At 42.1% G+C, this 15,019-nt stretch overlaps 1 protein-coding gene across 1 annotated transcript in view; it reads right to left on the bottom strand.

The window, feature by feature from the left end:
- Positions 1-8,015, bottom strand: part of STUM (stum, mechanosensory transduction mediator homolog) — an 80,759-nt gene extending 72,744 nt beyond the window's left edge. Inside the window, exon 1 of the mRNA XM_036753235.1 lies at positions 7,805-8,015. Coding sequence (XP_036609130.1) covers positions 7,805-8,015 — 211 coding nt within the window. The remainder of the gene's footprint in view (positions 1-7,804) is intronic.
- Between the last annotated feature and the right edge of the window lie 7,004 nt (positions 8,016-15,019).

Here is a 15,019-nt window from a genome sequence, read left to right as displayed (position 1 = left end):
GTCTTCCTGACTCCAGGCGCAGCACTCTGTCCACTGGGCCACCTAGATGCCCATATTCTATTTTACGCTATAGTTATTAAGTGGTTTTTGTGTGGCATAATGGATAGAGAGTAAGTAAAACCTGGGCTTATGTCCTGCCTTTGACCAACAAAGGTTATATGATTCTGAGCGAGTCACTTAACCTCAATGCCCTAGGTAACTCCCGTTAAAACTATAGGTTACAGAGTGAGTATGTCTTCATTAGCAGTGGAAGTTTTCTCACTTGTAGCTCCCTAACCCTATGAAGTCACAGGTCTAGTCTCTTTTCTACCCCCAAACAATTTTATATTCATTGTAGAGTACTGCCTATTACTGGACTTTTGGTAGATAGAGTGCAGGGCTTGGAGTCAGGAAGCCTCATCTTCTTGGGTTCAAACCCGGCCTCAGACACTTCCTAGATGTGTGACCCTGGGCAAGTCACTCAACCCTCTTTGCCTCAGTTTCCTCATCTGTAAAATGAGCTGGAAAAGGAAATGGCAAACCACGCCAGTACTTTTGCCAAGAAAATCCCAAATGGGGTCATGAAGAGTCTGATATGACTAGAAATGACTCAACAACAGCAATTGCTTATTAATATATATAAGCACACAGATACAATATATATATACATATATACACATGCACATATACATGTATATATATATATAGATATAGATATATAAAGCAATCCTTCCTACTAGATTATCAGGAGGTCAGACACCATGCCTTATTTTGAGAGGTGTTCTGGAACCAGCTCTAGCTGCCTTGAAAATTTTCAGTGTGAACATTTACACCTCAGAAATCACTGCAAATCAGGGTTTGATTTATTGTTTTGTTATCTCTAGACTTAAGAAAGTATTAATAATTCTGATTAAACTTAAAAGTATGTACATGCGCTTTCCGCTCCCCCCCCCCATCATTTACCAGCACATCCCCTATCTTCCCCTTCCTTCTATTACCATGCTTTCAATAGTAATATTGATTTACATTTATAAAGTGAGTTAACATTTACAAAACATTTTCTTCCCAACAATTCTATAAGGGAGATCAGGGCTGTCCAAACTTAGGTTATCTTAGGGCCGCATTAAAATAAAATAATTATTAGAGGGCTGCACCCAGAATAAAAAATACAGTACACTAATAGAAAGTGGGGAAACGGGTGTCATCAATACAACATGCAAAGGCATGAAGCGCGAAAGCAAACACAAAACAACAAAGTGACAACACAACAGTATAAAGGTAGGTGCATACTGACTAGTCTGCATCATATAGACGGAACACATCCCACAGATCGATTGAAAATTCCATGTGATATGTTCTGTCTATAATACTGCTCAAAACACCAAAGAAAATTAACATCAATGAGATTATTTATTAGTGATGGAATTAAAAAATCTAATACACATTCCACGAAAATTATTATTTTATTTTTTCACTCGTGAAAATTAAAACCCACAGGTGGGCTGCATAAAATTGCACTGCAGGCTGTATTTTGGACAGCCCTGAGGTAGATAATACAAGTATCATAATCGCCTTTTCACAGATGAAGAAATTTATGCCCATAGAAGTTATGTGAGTAGCCCAGGACCATACAGTTGGTATGTGCCAGAGTCAGGATTTGAATTCAGGTCTTCTAATTCCAAGACCAGTGTTATTCAGAGGAATCAAACTCCCAGCACAGCCCATAAAACTCCCCAGTACAGAAAGAACCAGAATAAAATATAATTGGGAAATGTTTAACAAAAAATTTTTTTAAACAGCACAGCATAGATAATGCCAACTTGCAGTTTTGTAAGTCAATATGCTGCCCATAGGAATTCATTTCTCTTTGAGTTTGACACCATTGATTCACACTATACCACCACGTTTCTCATTAGCAGACATATAATAAATAACCGTAAAATGAATAGATGAACAAGAGAATTTTGTTGACTGACTAGATCCTTTCGTTGTAGAATCTAGATTATCCCTTCAAGGTGTCCCAATCAAGGCCTGACACTCCACTCATGAGAGTTGGATTGGCCATAGCTTAGGTGGTCCAGCTCCAGACCCTGACCCAAACCCACAATGGAATTTGTCCCCAAAGTAATATGTTAATCAGGTACTAACATCTGGCTCCCACAAAAGCAATTGGTTCCTTTATAACAACAATCTTACGAACTATACATACATAGATTTTTTTTATTTTATTTTTTTTTAGGGGAGAAGGCAGGGCAATTGGGGTTAAGTGACTTGCCCAAGGTCACACAGCTAATAAGTGTGTCAAGTGTCTGAGGTCACATTTGAACTCAGGTCCTCCTGACTCCAGGGCCGGTGCTCTACTCACTGCACCACATAGCTGCCCCCCATACATAGATTTTTAAAAAAAATTTATATTTATTTTTGTTACATTTTGAATTCCATGTTGTTTCCCTCCTTCTCTCCCAATCCCATAAGTAGTTTTTCGTTTGTTTTTTTACCAGTAATATCTCATACACATGAACACATGTCCGGTGCCAGTGTGGTATAACAGAATGAGCCCAAGACTGGAATTTAGGAGGCCGTTTATTCTCCTAACTCAGCTTTATAATTTTAAACAAATCACCTCTCTGCAAAACAAGAGAATTGGAGTAGATTAATGGCTCTATAGGCTCTTGCCACAGCTATGGGTATAGTTTAACAAATATTCATCAAGCACTTACTATGTGGGTTGTGTGACCCTGGGCTGGTCACTCTTCCTCTGTGGGCTTCGGTGTCTTCATATGCAAAATAAGGGGCTTAGATTAGGTGATCTCTAAATTCCACCTCTCCCTCCAACCCAACCTGCCCCCCAGTTCTATTGCCTACAATCCTATGACTTTATAGCACAGCATGAGATTGAAAGAAATTTAAAACATAGTCTATCCTTGTTCTCAAGAAGTTTACAATGAACCTGGGTAGAGGGCTATAAACTCATAAAAAGTTAAACCACAATAGGGATAAGAACAGAACCTGTCGTTTCATTGGTTTTAGGAATTTTGAGATAATGGAAATTCCCTCTAGCAATAGGTTGGCACCTTCTCTTCAATGTATAGTCTTAAGGAGTTGCTTAGATTGCTGAGACATTAGATGGTCTTCCCCATCCTCTCTTAACACTAATGCCTTCCCTCTGTTAATTATTTCCTGTATGTCCTTCATGGAGTTTGTTTGTACATATCTGTTTGCTTATTGTCTCCTCCGTTAGACTGTAAGCTCCTTGAGGGCAGGGACTGTCTTTTTCTTTGAATCCGCAGCACTTAGCACAGTGCGTGGCATATATTAAGTGTTCAATAAACACTTATTGACTAATTAACTGGCAGGTAACATGTCCAGGGTCACACAGTTAGTATGTATCAGAGACATGACTTGAGCGTAGGCCATCCTGGTTTCAAGGCCAGCTCTCTCCAGTGCCACGATACCTCTATAAATAATAGAAGGGTAAAATGAAAATAAAGAAAATAATTTAATATGTTTTGTATGACTATACGTGTATAACCTATGTCAAATAGCTTGCCTTTTCAAGGAGCAGGAGGAAGAGAGAGAATTTGGAACTCAAAGTTTTTAAAAATGAATATTGAAAATTTCTTTTATACATAACTGGAAAAAATATTTTTAAAAAGAAAATAATTGAAGAGATGACACAAGGCTATAATGAATTGCCAATTGACAAGTATAGACAATGAGCATCACCTGTTTTGGGAAGAGAGAAATCACCTGGGCTAGAAGGGTCTTGGAATACTTCATGTATGAGAAAAACTAGGCTTTCAAGGATTGGAGACATATGTGTGTATATATACATATTATGTATACATATATATGTCATTCAGTAACATTTCAATGTCCTATATGAGCCTGAGGGGATAGCCAGTGTTCAAAGAAAACCAAAATATAGGATTGGGCCTCTCTTTATTTGAGAGGGGAACCTTAGTTTACTAAATCAATCAAAAAAGATATAAAGATGAAATTGAAGATGCGATCACCGCTTTCAGTGGGTGTGCACTGTAATTATAGAATGTTAGATTTGGGTAGAATCTTAGGGCTATCCAGTTCAGCTAGATTAAGTCTCATCTCTTTCTTCAGTTGTGTCCAACTCTTTATGACCCCATTTGGGGTTTTCTTGGCTAAGACACTGGAGGGGTTTGCCATTTTCTTTTCCAGATCATTTTATAGATGAGGAAACGGAGGCAAACAGGGTTACGTGACTTGCCCAGGGTCATTTACTTGCTAGTGAATGTCTGAGGCTGGATTTGAACTCAGGAAGATGAGTCTTCCTGACTCCAGGCCTGGTGCCCTAGCCACTGTGACACCTGCCTCCTGGCTATGTAATCTTGAGCAAGGCATTAATGAATCACCTGGGACTCAATTTCCTCACCCATAAAACAAGAGGGTTGGATTAGATGGTCCCCGAGGTCCTTTCCGGTTCTAAATCTAGGATCCGATAAGCCTTTGTCTCCCTATTTTGTAGAGGCAGCCATTGAGGCCCAGAGAAGTGACCCTTTGTTTAGGGTCACAGACCTAATAAGGCACAGGGCCAAAACTCGAACCCAGACCTCCTTACTCTCATTCTTCTGACTCTACCTATTAGCTCACGATGCCTAGAGAGAAACAATAGCCCTAAGTATGTGTGAGTGTGTGCATCATTGTCCTATGTGTCTGAGGATGAAGGTGTCAACAAGGGCGCTTTCTAAACCTCTCTGTCACTAGAAGGATTAATGGGCTATGTGCACATGTGTGGTGTGATAACATGAAATCTAAGGAGATCATGTATGTGATCCATTTTACAAATCATAAAGCACAATATAGATGTTAGCTATCATTCACTGTAATCCAAATATTTATAATCCATTCTAAAGAGTGACTCTCCCCCTGGGCCCAAAGGAGAAAACTTTCCTAGGGTAGGCAGAAGGAGGAGGCCACTTCCATCCTGGCATTCATTTATTTTTTGCTGTAAAATACCATAGGGTGGCATTTACTTCACCACTTGGGAAAAAAAGTTGAATCCAAGCATATCAACAATGATGCCATCCACATCCTCCAAACAGATGGAAAGACAGCGTGTTTTTATTCCAGCAAGTGGGGCTTTCTGACACGACTAAAGGGGCATCCTCTTGTCTCCCTGACATCGTCTAAATGCAAAAACTGTTTTCATGATGCAACATAGGGCCCAGATCACTTTAGGGCACGCTCGAGCCTCAGAGAATAGGTTCCGGAGCTGTGATTTCTTTGGGAGGGGGAGCTCCCTCTGACCAAAGCAGGTTTCTGCAAGTTACAGTCTTAGAATTGTCTAGAGTACTGCGTATAAATGACTTACCCAGCCAATATATACATCAGAGGTGAGATTTGAACTCAAGCCATTTTGGCTTTGAGGCCAGCTCAGTCTTTATTCACTTTACTCACCTTGCTGCTTCTCAGAAAAACTCCAAATGGTCTCTGAATCTCATACATATTTGACACAGATATGCCTAGGTCATCAGCCGGAGGTTAAAGCTAAGGCAGCTGGTATTCGATGAGTCAATGTAATTTGGAAATTATATCTCAGGAGTTGGTAGTGACCTGAAACAGGCTCTTGGTGGCTCTTCCCCACCCCCCATCCCTTTTCTCCTGTTTCTGCTGCTACTTCTGAGGGAATTCTTAGTTTGGGAAAAATAAATAGGGGATGAAAAAAATCACCAAAAGGTAGAAATGTTGGCATTTTAACACAAAGATCTTCTGAGGATAGACTATATGATTTATGTGGGTGTTATGTAAGCCATGCGCAAATGCACTTTATTTCCCTCTCCTATCCCCCAACAAATTCCCCATTTTTCATATACCTTTGAGTACCACCCTAGATGAAATTCTCATGAAGTGTAGCCTAGTGGATAGAAGCTGGGCCTGCAGTCAGGAAGACTGAGTTCAAATCCAACCTCAGACACTTACTAGCCGTGTGACCTTGGGCAAAATACTTAACTTCTATTTGCCTCACTTTCCTCAGCTGTGAAATGGGGATAATTGCTCCTACTTCCCAGGGTTGTTGTGAGGATAAAATGAAATCATACTTGTAATAGCGCTTAGCACACTGCCTGGCACATGGTAGATGCTAGCTATTATAATATTATTATTATTAATAAGGTATCTGCTGTGGGGTATTAAGAGAAGGGTAGAGCAAGACCATGAGAAAGGGCAAAGAGCTGAGGAGAATAACTTCTGCCTGGACACAGAGGGTTTGGGCACCCAGCCAAGGCCTTACCTGGGCTCCCTACTGCCAGGCTGTGCAGGAGCAAGTCTTTTACTGAAGTAGATCCAGAAAGGATCGCCTTTTCCCAGCCCAGGCCCACAGCATTCTGCCTCTGCCAATGGTTCCATGAGCCTGCAAACTCACATTGCTGGGAGGGGGAGGAGGGGTGTGTTTGAATTGAGGGCCTCATAGTCATGCCAAGTACAACCTGTGCCAAGGCTAAAGTGAGTGGGAGAAGGGAGCCTCGAGGGTGTAAATAGGAAGGGGGGTTTAAGGCTTGAGGTAAGACTGACAGCAAAACTTTTCCTTCTTCATGCTCCTTCTCCTCCCACCCCCAGCTGGAATTTTGGCACCAGACCCAGCTGGGATGGAGCCGGCTCCCATCCAGTCCCAAGTGTGTATATATGTACATTCTGGTTTACTGAAAATGGACTTTTAGGGAGTACTGGTCATAAAGTCCTCATTTCACTCTTATGTTCATCTGGAAAACCAAAAAGAAAGGTGGGAGTGGAGAGAAAAGAAAAAGAAAAAACAAAAGCAAACGTTGATAATAGCCAAGTGACTTTTCCATTGAGCTGCCAGAGGTGCTTTTTAAAAATGAGGATGAAGGTAATGAGAAAAGGCAGGAAGGCAGGGCCCTTAGTTTCTGGTTTTTTCTATAACTGATCCCCTGCTGGCCAACATACTGAGGTGCACAATGAGCCACTCAGCCCAGATCTCATCCTGTCCCAGTCCTGTTCCTCCTTCTTTGGCTCGCTCTCGCTCTGTCTCTCTCTCTCTCTCTCTCTCTCTCTCTCTCTCTCTCTCCCTCTCTCTCTCTCTCTCTCTCTCTCTCAACTTTAAGGATTGGAGAGCTCTCGAGAAACCACCAGTCCTAGGGCTTTATGCCAGCGACAGGGCACCGCCCTGGATCCTCTTCTCCCTCCTCTAGCCCATAAAAATTCATTTTTCCTTCTCCTAGAGCCCATTTAAAAGAAAAAAGGGAGGGAAGGAGGTTAGATGCCCTATGGGGACGAGATAGAGAAGTGGGTCTACTCGAACCAGCCTGAATTTTATCCTGGCTGGCAGAGGAAAGGGTGGTCGGGGTGCGAGGGAGGGCAATGAACTAGCAGACCCATGGGTAGGGCGGGCTGCCCCCAGATCTTAGCACCAAGGCTCTGAGGAGCATTCCCCAGCTGCAGCTCATCTGGCGCCTCCAATTCTACCCAAAAAGTTTCCAGCTCCCCGGTAACTGGGAAGGGGGAGAATAAGAGTTAGTGATGAGGTGGCGTCGGGGGAAAGGCTCTGGCCCCTCTACTCCCTCCTTTTTCCCCGGGATGTCGCCCGCTTCCTTCTACCCACCACCGATTGTTTTTCCAACCCGACAGCGCCCCCGCCTCAAAGGGACGCAGCTTCTAGGGTGGGCTGGGCAATCGTCGCTTCCATCCAGGACGCCCCCGGGGATGGCAGTTTCACACCCTCAGCCTGGTCAGAATCGCACCTTCGATGGCCTCCTCCGCACCTCCCAATCCTGGCCAGCCGCTTTAGTCACCCCGCATTTGGAAGGAATCCCACCCGCCCACCTCTCCTTACCCAGTCCCGGCACGAAAGTGTTGAGGAACAAGCAGATGACTGCCACGGGGAATGGCATGTAGGGGATCGCTGCACGCAGGGGGCCCTTCTTCTCCCGCACCTGCACCACTACGCCGCTGGACGAGGATGCTCCCCGAGGGTCCGCGGCTGCGGCCGTTGCGGCCGCCGCCGCTGCCGCCGCAGTCTCCCCGTCTTTGTGGGGATGCTCCATGGCTTCTACGAGCTCCCTGGGACTCAGAAGGGCTTACGGGAGGCTGCTGGAGAGGTGGTGGGCTGTGCGCGCCCTCCAGTCCACACTCCCGGGGTCTTCCTAGCTCACAGGTGGTGAGAGCCGAGGGTCAGTGGCTGCTGCTGCGTCCTCTACCCAGCTCTCAGAGAAAGCGCTCAGCAGCTCAGTCTCTCCGTCCGGGGACTAGATGCTCCGAGAACTCTCTTTCTCGAGCTCACACGCGTCAACACACACATATACACACTCACACACAGGCGAAGGAGAGGAAAGGAAAGGGCAGCGTGACACTTCAGTGACAGTCGTTCATTGCCCCTCCCCCAGCCTGACTTCTTCCCCGCCCCCCATCCTTCACCCCCACTCTCAAAATGAGAACGATGGAAGAGAAATTTTAGGTTGATGTTAAACAAAGCGAAGCTGGTAGGGAGAAGACTTGTTGGTGCTGGAGATTAGAAATTACTCTCCCTCCCTGAAGAAAATTATATTAAATTTCCGAGAGAAAAGAATACATAAGCATATTCTATCTTTATTCGTCTGCCACTCTTTCATTTTTACATACTTGAACTAATTTGTCCTTACAACGTTCCTAATATGGAAAGTCACCCGTGGATTGTTGCCTTAATTAGAGAGATACATTTCACAAATGAGGAAACCAAGGCAAGGAGTGGTTTCGTGATTTGTTTCAGGTCACGTAGAAAAATCAATGAGGGAGCCTATGGTAGAGCTCAGGGCTTTGGGTGGGGACTCCTCGTTGTGAGCATCACTGCCTGAGATGTTAACAGGATTCTGCAGACAAAGATCCTTTGCCGCGGGACAAGAACGAGAGGTGAAATCAATCTCTGTTGGAATCATCTCCAAGAAGCCTGTAGGGAACGGGAAAGGGAAGCCCCCTCAATGTCCTCAACATAGGTATATATACATAAAGCTTGTAAGGAAGGAGACAGCGCCGTCTGCTGGTTAGCGTTCAACAGTTGGGTACCCAAGTTAGGTGTCTTCCAATGTCCACATTACAAGAAAAAAACCAGTGTTTAAATAAATAACCGAATAATGTCGATTCTTATCCCCTATCAAAATTAGCAAGGAAACCAAACAAAAACAAGCTAGGCTACTATGAAGGAGGTCTTAATGGAAGATGACCTGGATTTTCCAGACTGACTCAAATTATCTAGATAATTGTGCAACCCCTTTCACTTTTGTACATAGACAAAAGTAACCTCCACGGTCTGTTTCTGTTTCTCTAAAAATAATAGGCTTGAATTTTCCGGAAATTTTGTTTTTTTTTTTAAAAATCCCACTTCAAAGTATGACTGGTCTTTTTAGGAAAGACTGTTAAAGAACAGGGATTGATATTTTCTAGATCGGTGGATAAGTTATTTTCTAGGTCAACAGCCAAAGGCACCTTTCACACTGACGGCCAGGAAGAGACAGTGATATTGATTGCTTCTCAGTCTAGGCAATTACTCCCTAAATTGTGTGCCACTTAAATAACAGTGAATAAGGAAGAGATTTGGGAAATTAAGTATAACCTGAGATGTCTTATTGTTCAGTTGTGTTCAACTCTTCATGGCCCCATTTGGGGTTTTCTTGGCAGAGATACCAGAGTGGTTTGCATTTCCTTCTCCAGCTCATTTTACAGACGAGGAAACTGAGGCAAGCAGGGCTAAGTGACTTTCTCAGGTCACACAGCTAGTAAGTGTCTAAGGCCAGATCTGAACTCAGGAAGATGAATCTTCCTGGCTCCAAATCCAGCCCTCTATCCACTGCACCACCTAGCTGTCCTCTTGCTGAAATGACTATCTATTCCTCAAACATTAGAAGCAGTTTGCCATAGTAAATAAAATGCTAGACCTGGAGTCAGGAAGACTTGGGTTTAAATTCTGACTCAGATCTTACTACCTCACTACCTATGAATGAGTCACTAAACCTTATCCATAAAGTGGGGAAAACAATAACACCTACCTCATAGGGTTATTGTGAAAATCAAACGAAATAATGAATGAAAAGTGCTTTACAAACCTTTAAGGTGGTAAAACTTAAGACTGCACAAAGACTTTTAGGACACCCTGGATAAATGTGATTTCCTAGGCTGTACCCTGAGCAGCTAGGTGGTATAGTGGATAGAGTACTGGACCTGGAGTCAGAAGACTCATCTTCCTGAGTTCAAATCTGGTCTCAGACACTTATTAGCTTGTGACCCTGGGAAAGTCATTTAACCCTAATTGCCTCATCTGTAAAATGAGCTGGAGAAGGAGATGGCAAAAATCACTCCAGTATCTTTGCTAAGAAAACCCCATCATGAAGAGTCAGACATGACTGAACCACCACAACAACAAAAGGCCCTACACTAACAGGATCCTTTAGGAAAAGCAAAAAGGGTCTGCAGGTAAGTCCTTCTGGGAACCGGGCATCACTAGAATTGCTGTCAGGTCTTCACATAGGGCCCCATTGTCTAGTCTGAAAACAATGGAGGAGAAAGACCTCTGGTCTCAAGTCAAGACACCTCCATTGTAGTGTCAACCATGCTACTTACTGGCTTATATGGCCTTGGCCAAAACTCTCCAGACCTCAGTTTCTTCATCATTAGAGGGAATGGGATGAGATGGTCTATAAATTCTCTTCCAGGGAAAGCATTCTATGAAGACTATTTGAAGTGCCCAGGTCCCACTTCTGTACCTCGCAGTGGGAGGTGATGGGGGACAGTGGCAGGGGGAAGCATGGGATGAAGCTGTCTCAGCATTTCTTCTTAGTTGTAATAACTGACTGCCTGCAGACTGTTTCAGGTAGTCATATCCTTCCAAAGAAAAGCCCAACCTTTAACTAATTCGCCAGACATAATCAATCTGTAACAAACACAGCAGAGGAGTGATAAAGCGGATAACAACACAACTAGGCCAGGCACTGGGTCATGACGATGAGATCTATTTCTTGGCCTTGTTCTGTCATTAGTTGAATAAAGTGTTTTTGCCCGAGGCCCCCCTTCTTTTTTTAAAGAGAAATAATAAGTCAGTGCCAAGTTAGCTTCTGAATCATACAAAGAATTGGATGGGTCCTTCTGGTTGGCAGTTTCTAGATAAGTGCCCCTTCACTAGCTCAAATTGAGCAAGAATCTATCATGTGCGTGCAATGTGCAAATCATCAGATAAGGAACATGAGAAATAAAATCTAGAATCCTTGTCCTCAAGAAGAATTCTCCTGGGGAAATACAGCGTGTCCGTAAACAAGTATCATGGATGTCAGGCACATGTGTAGTATGTTGGCTCAGTAGCTGCAACTGTCAGCATCTTCGAAAAAGCCTGAGTTAGATCTGGTCATCTCTCTTTGCCTTGGTGTGATTGGGAGAGGTCGGTAACCAGTGAAGGAAGTGGAGCACATGACCTTGGGAATTTGAAAGGTCCAGGGGGCTCTTCTGTACCCTGTCATTCCAAAATTTATTTCACAGCCAGTGTAGCTTCAATGCCCAGAGGAACAAGGACCGACTTTGGAGAATGACCTTCAAAAATTCATCCCATAGATAGCTGAGAAGAAGCTTCATCTGATAGCCATAGTACATCTGGGCTTGAACCTGGCGGAATCAATGCTGCGTAGGAACTGAGCTAAGCTGTGAGCCTAATTTCCCTCTCCCCACCCAGAGACCAGGGTGGATTATGGGGGAAGGTATTTGGGGAAACGATCTCTATGTTTGTTCTTGCTGTACTTTTGAAATAAGTATCTTTTTGTAAGAGTTCGTCTGAGGGTAAGTGGTTAAATGGAAGTGGGGGTGCTGCCACTACCTCTCCCCAACAAATGAAAGAAACTGGTCAGGGCTCAAGACAATGGCAGAGAAAAGAAACCCCCACAACCACCCTCAGAGTACCCGAGAACCAGGAGGGACAGATATAATAGGTCTGGCCCTGAGGGAGCAGGGCTAGGTCAGATGTGCTATATAAATTTAATATAGGATAAGGAGAAATAGGGGTAAAGGACAGATCAAAGCAAGGTGTTCCAGCAATATTTGAGGAGATAGAAAGAGGTGGGGGGGAGAAGACAGAAGAGAGGGAGAGAGAAAGAAAAAGAGAGAGAGAGAAGACAGAAGACAGAGGAGAGAAGGAGAGAACTTTCAGAAGAGGAGGTAGGAGATCAAAGACGTCCCAGAGAAGATGGAACCTCACCTGAATCTTGAAGAAAGAGAAGGAATCTGTGGCATACCTCCTTACTGGACTGTGAATTCCTTAAGGGTAGGTACTATGACTTATCTAAACTTTGTATTTTAATAAGAATGTATGGTGTTCAAAGGTAGGAACACAAATTAATAACCACATGGAAGAAATATTCAAAACCTCTAGCATTTGACTCGGAGTCAGGAAGATCTGAATTCAAATCTAACCACAGATACCTACCAGCTGTGTGACCTTGGGCAAGTCATTTAACCTCTGCCTACCTCAGCTTCCTGAGCTGTAAAATGCAGATAATAGTACCCAGCTCTCCGGGTTGTTGTGAAGATAAAACATGATAATATTTGTAAGGGTCTTTATAAATCTTAAAGCTATGTAAATACTAGCTATGATAATGATGACAAAGAGGATAAGTATCATGATGACAAGAACTGAGTTCTACCTGAAACCCATAAAATTGGCAAATAATAAAAGACAAAATTCAGTGCTACTATGGCATATTCAAAAGTTGCTGGTAGAGCAATTAATTGGTTCAGTGTTTCTGCAAAGTAGTATGGAATTATCAAGAAAGAATTACGAAAATGTTCATGCTCTTTGCCACCACTGTATATATACCCTTAGGAAAGGGGGAAAAACCTTTCTGTACAAAATAATTCCCAGCAGCATTATTTGAAACAGGAAGGAAAAGCCCCTGGAAACAAATGACAGGTCCATGATTGGAAAATGGCTTAACAAATGGTGGTACATGTATGCAATGCAATATTGCTGTACTAGAAGAAAGGATGAATATGAAGAATTCAAAGAAATGTAGAAAGACATGAAATGGTGCAAGGTTAAGAAAGCAGAACAAAGGGAACAATATATCCACCAACCACAACCAGGTCATTAAAATCAACATCATTAACAGCAATGATTCTCTGTCAAATGATCAGGAAAGATGAGACGATGTAGGTCTTGGAGGAAAAGTGTGCTGTACTTGGAGTCAAGAGACCACAATCCTGTCTCAGGTACTTATGAGCCATGTGATCTTGGCCTTTCTTGTGCACTTAACCTTTCTGAGCCTCAGTTTCCACATCTGCAAATTGTGTATGATAATGCTCATACAACCTAAATCACAAGGCTGTTATGAGGAACCTACAAGTTAACCTTAAAATGTTGTAGAAATCTGATTTATTATTTTAAGATGGTCAAAAAGAGCCATAAAAAACAAATGGGATTTATTCCAACATTCTAATGGATGTGTGATCTCACTGATGTGATTATTCCCTCCAATGATGCATATTATAACCTATCCATGCCTTCCCATCTTGTTTAATTTTCATCCATGTCCTTGAATAAATTTGCCACAGGGAACCTGTCCAGCATACTAGGATACTTTCTCAAGTTTTCTTGCCACAGAACGGATACCTTTAGAACATTGGCACCCTAATCAGTTAGCCCTCCCTCTTGCTACATTCCCCCACCCATCATTTTCAAGCAGATATTTTTTATGCCATCCTACGTACTACTTCTTCAAAATGCCTTATTTGTAAAGTATTGCAACCTTTTGTGCCCACCCTATGCCTCTCCATTGCCTTGGAAGTTCTTTGTTCTACTGAGTTAGTTTTTTAAATCACCAAACAGCATGCAATCTAGGGGTTTGTATTTCCTATAACTTTCAGTCAATTATATGATGTTAATGATGTAGTTTACAGTAGAGTATCATTTGAGTGCCTGCCTTTTGCCTTCTAATATTCTCATTGAGGAAGTCTCCCTACATGTACACAGATTTTTCTAATAAAAATGCATAAAAGACAAGAAAAGTAGATATATAACATGGTAGTTATTAGTGTCCTTTTGGTAACCTTTTTAAGGTATTAATATGGCATAAGATTTTTTTAAATTCCTTTAGTGTGTTCTCCTAATACCTTGAGAATAACACCTTAAATACCTTCAAAATTCTCTTTTTTCCATCATGGAACCCCTCCACATACACTTTTCCCCTCCTTTTCTTATATTCAGTACTGTTTTCACTTCCCATATACTAATATGGGACTGTGATGTCAGAGTCTGAATATGATGGCTCCACTATCCTTGATGGTGAAAGAAGTATGTTATAAAGAAAAATCTTTGCAGATCTTTTTCACGTATTTATTGTCCTTCTAATTTCACCTTTAAATGTTCTTGGGATGACTTTGCTTAACTGGGAATTTCACAAGGTCTTTTTTAAGTTGATTTTTCCCTTTACTGCCTCTCACTATTTTATGAGATAATACTGTTCAAAATTTTCTACCATTATTCCTTCACAAATTTATTAATGAACTTATATTCTAAATAGGTGTTGTGTTTGATTGTCATCTCTTTCTATTTGGCAAGTAAGTCAAGTGTTTGCTAACTAAGGTTATTTTCATACTCTTTTGGTCTCCTTGCTATGGAAATTGATTTATGTGGTTTAAACTTCAATATAAAATTATCATTTGGCTCTTTTCCTCCATCCATTTCCCATTTTTCTTTGTTAATTTTTAAATAGGTCAGATTGTAATTGTTTTAATTGCATACATATTTTTTCTCATTCATATTTTTTCTCTTCAAATTGATTTTTACTTTGTTTACTTTACTTTCTCTTCAAGTTGATTTTTACTCTTGTTCTAACAGGTCATTTGTCTGATCATATACAGATAACTGTTTCAGGAATGAATGTTATATCCATGAGTTATTTCCAATCCGTTAAAACACAATCAATTGCTTTTAAGGTAGATATATAGGGGGCAGAGTCAAGATGGCAGCTGGAAAGCAGGGACTCACTGCAGAACCCATGAAACAGCAGAGGGAATCAGGGCTCCAGGCCAGGACAGCCTG

This window comes from Trichosurus vulpecula, chromosome 4 (genome assembly GCF_011100635.1).
Source record: "Trichosurus vulpecula isolate mTriVul1 chromosome 4, mTriVul1.pri, whole genome shotgun sequence".
Classification (NCBI taxonomy): Eukaryota; Metazoa; Chordata; class Mammalia; order Diprotodontia; family Phalangeridae; genus Trichosurus; species Trichosurus vulpecula.
The sequence above is the reverse complement of the archived record's forward strand: the minus strand, read 5'-3'. Positions and strand labels throughout refer to the sequence as shown.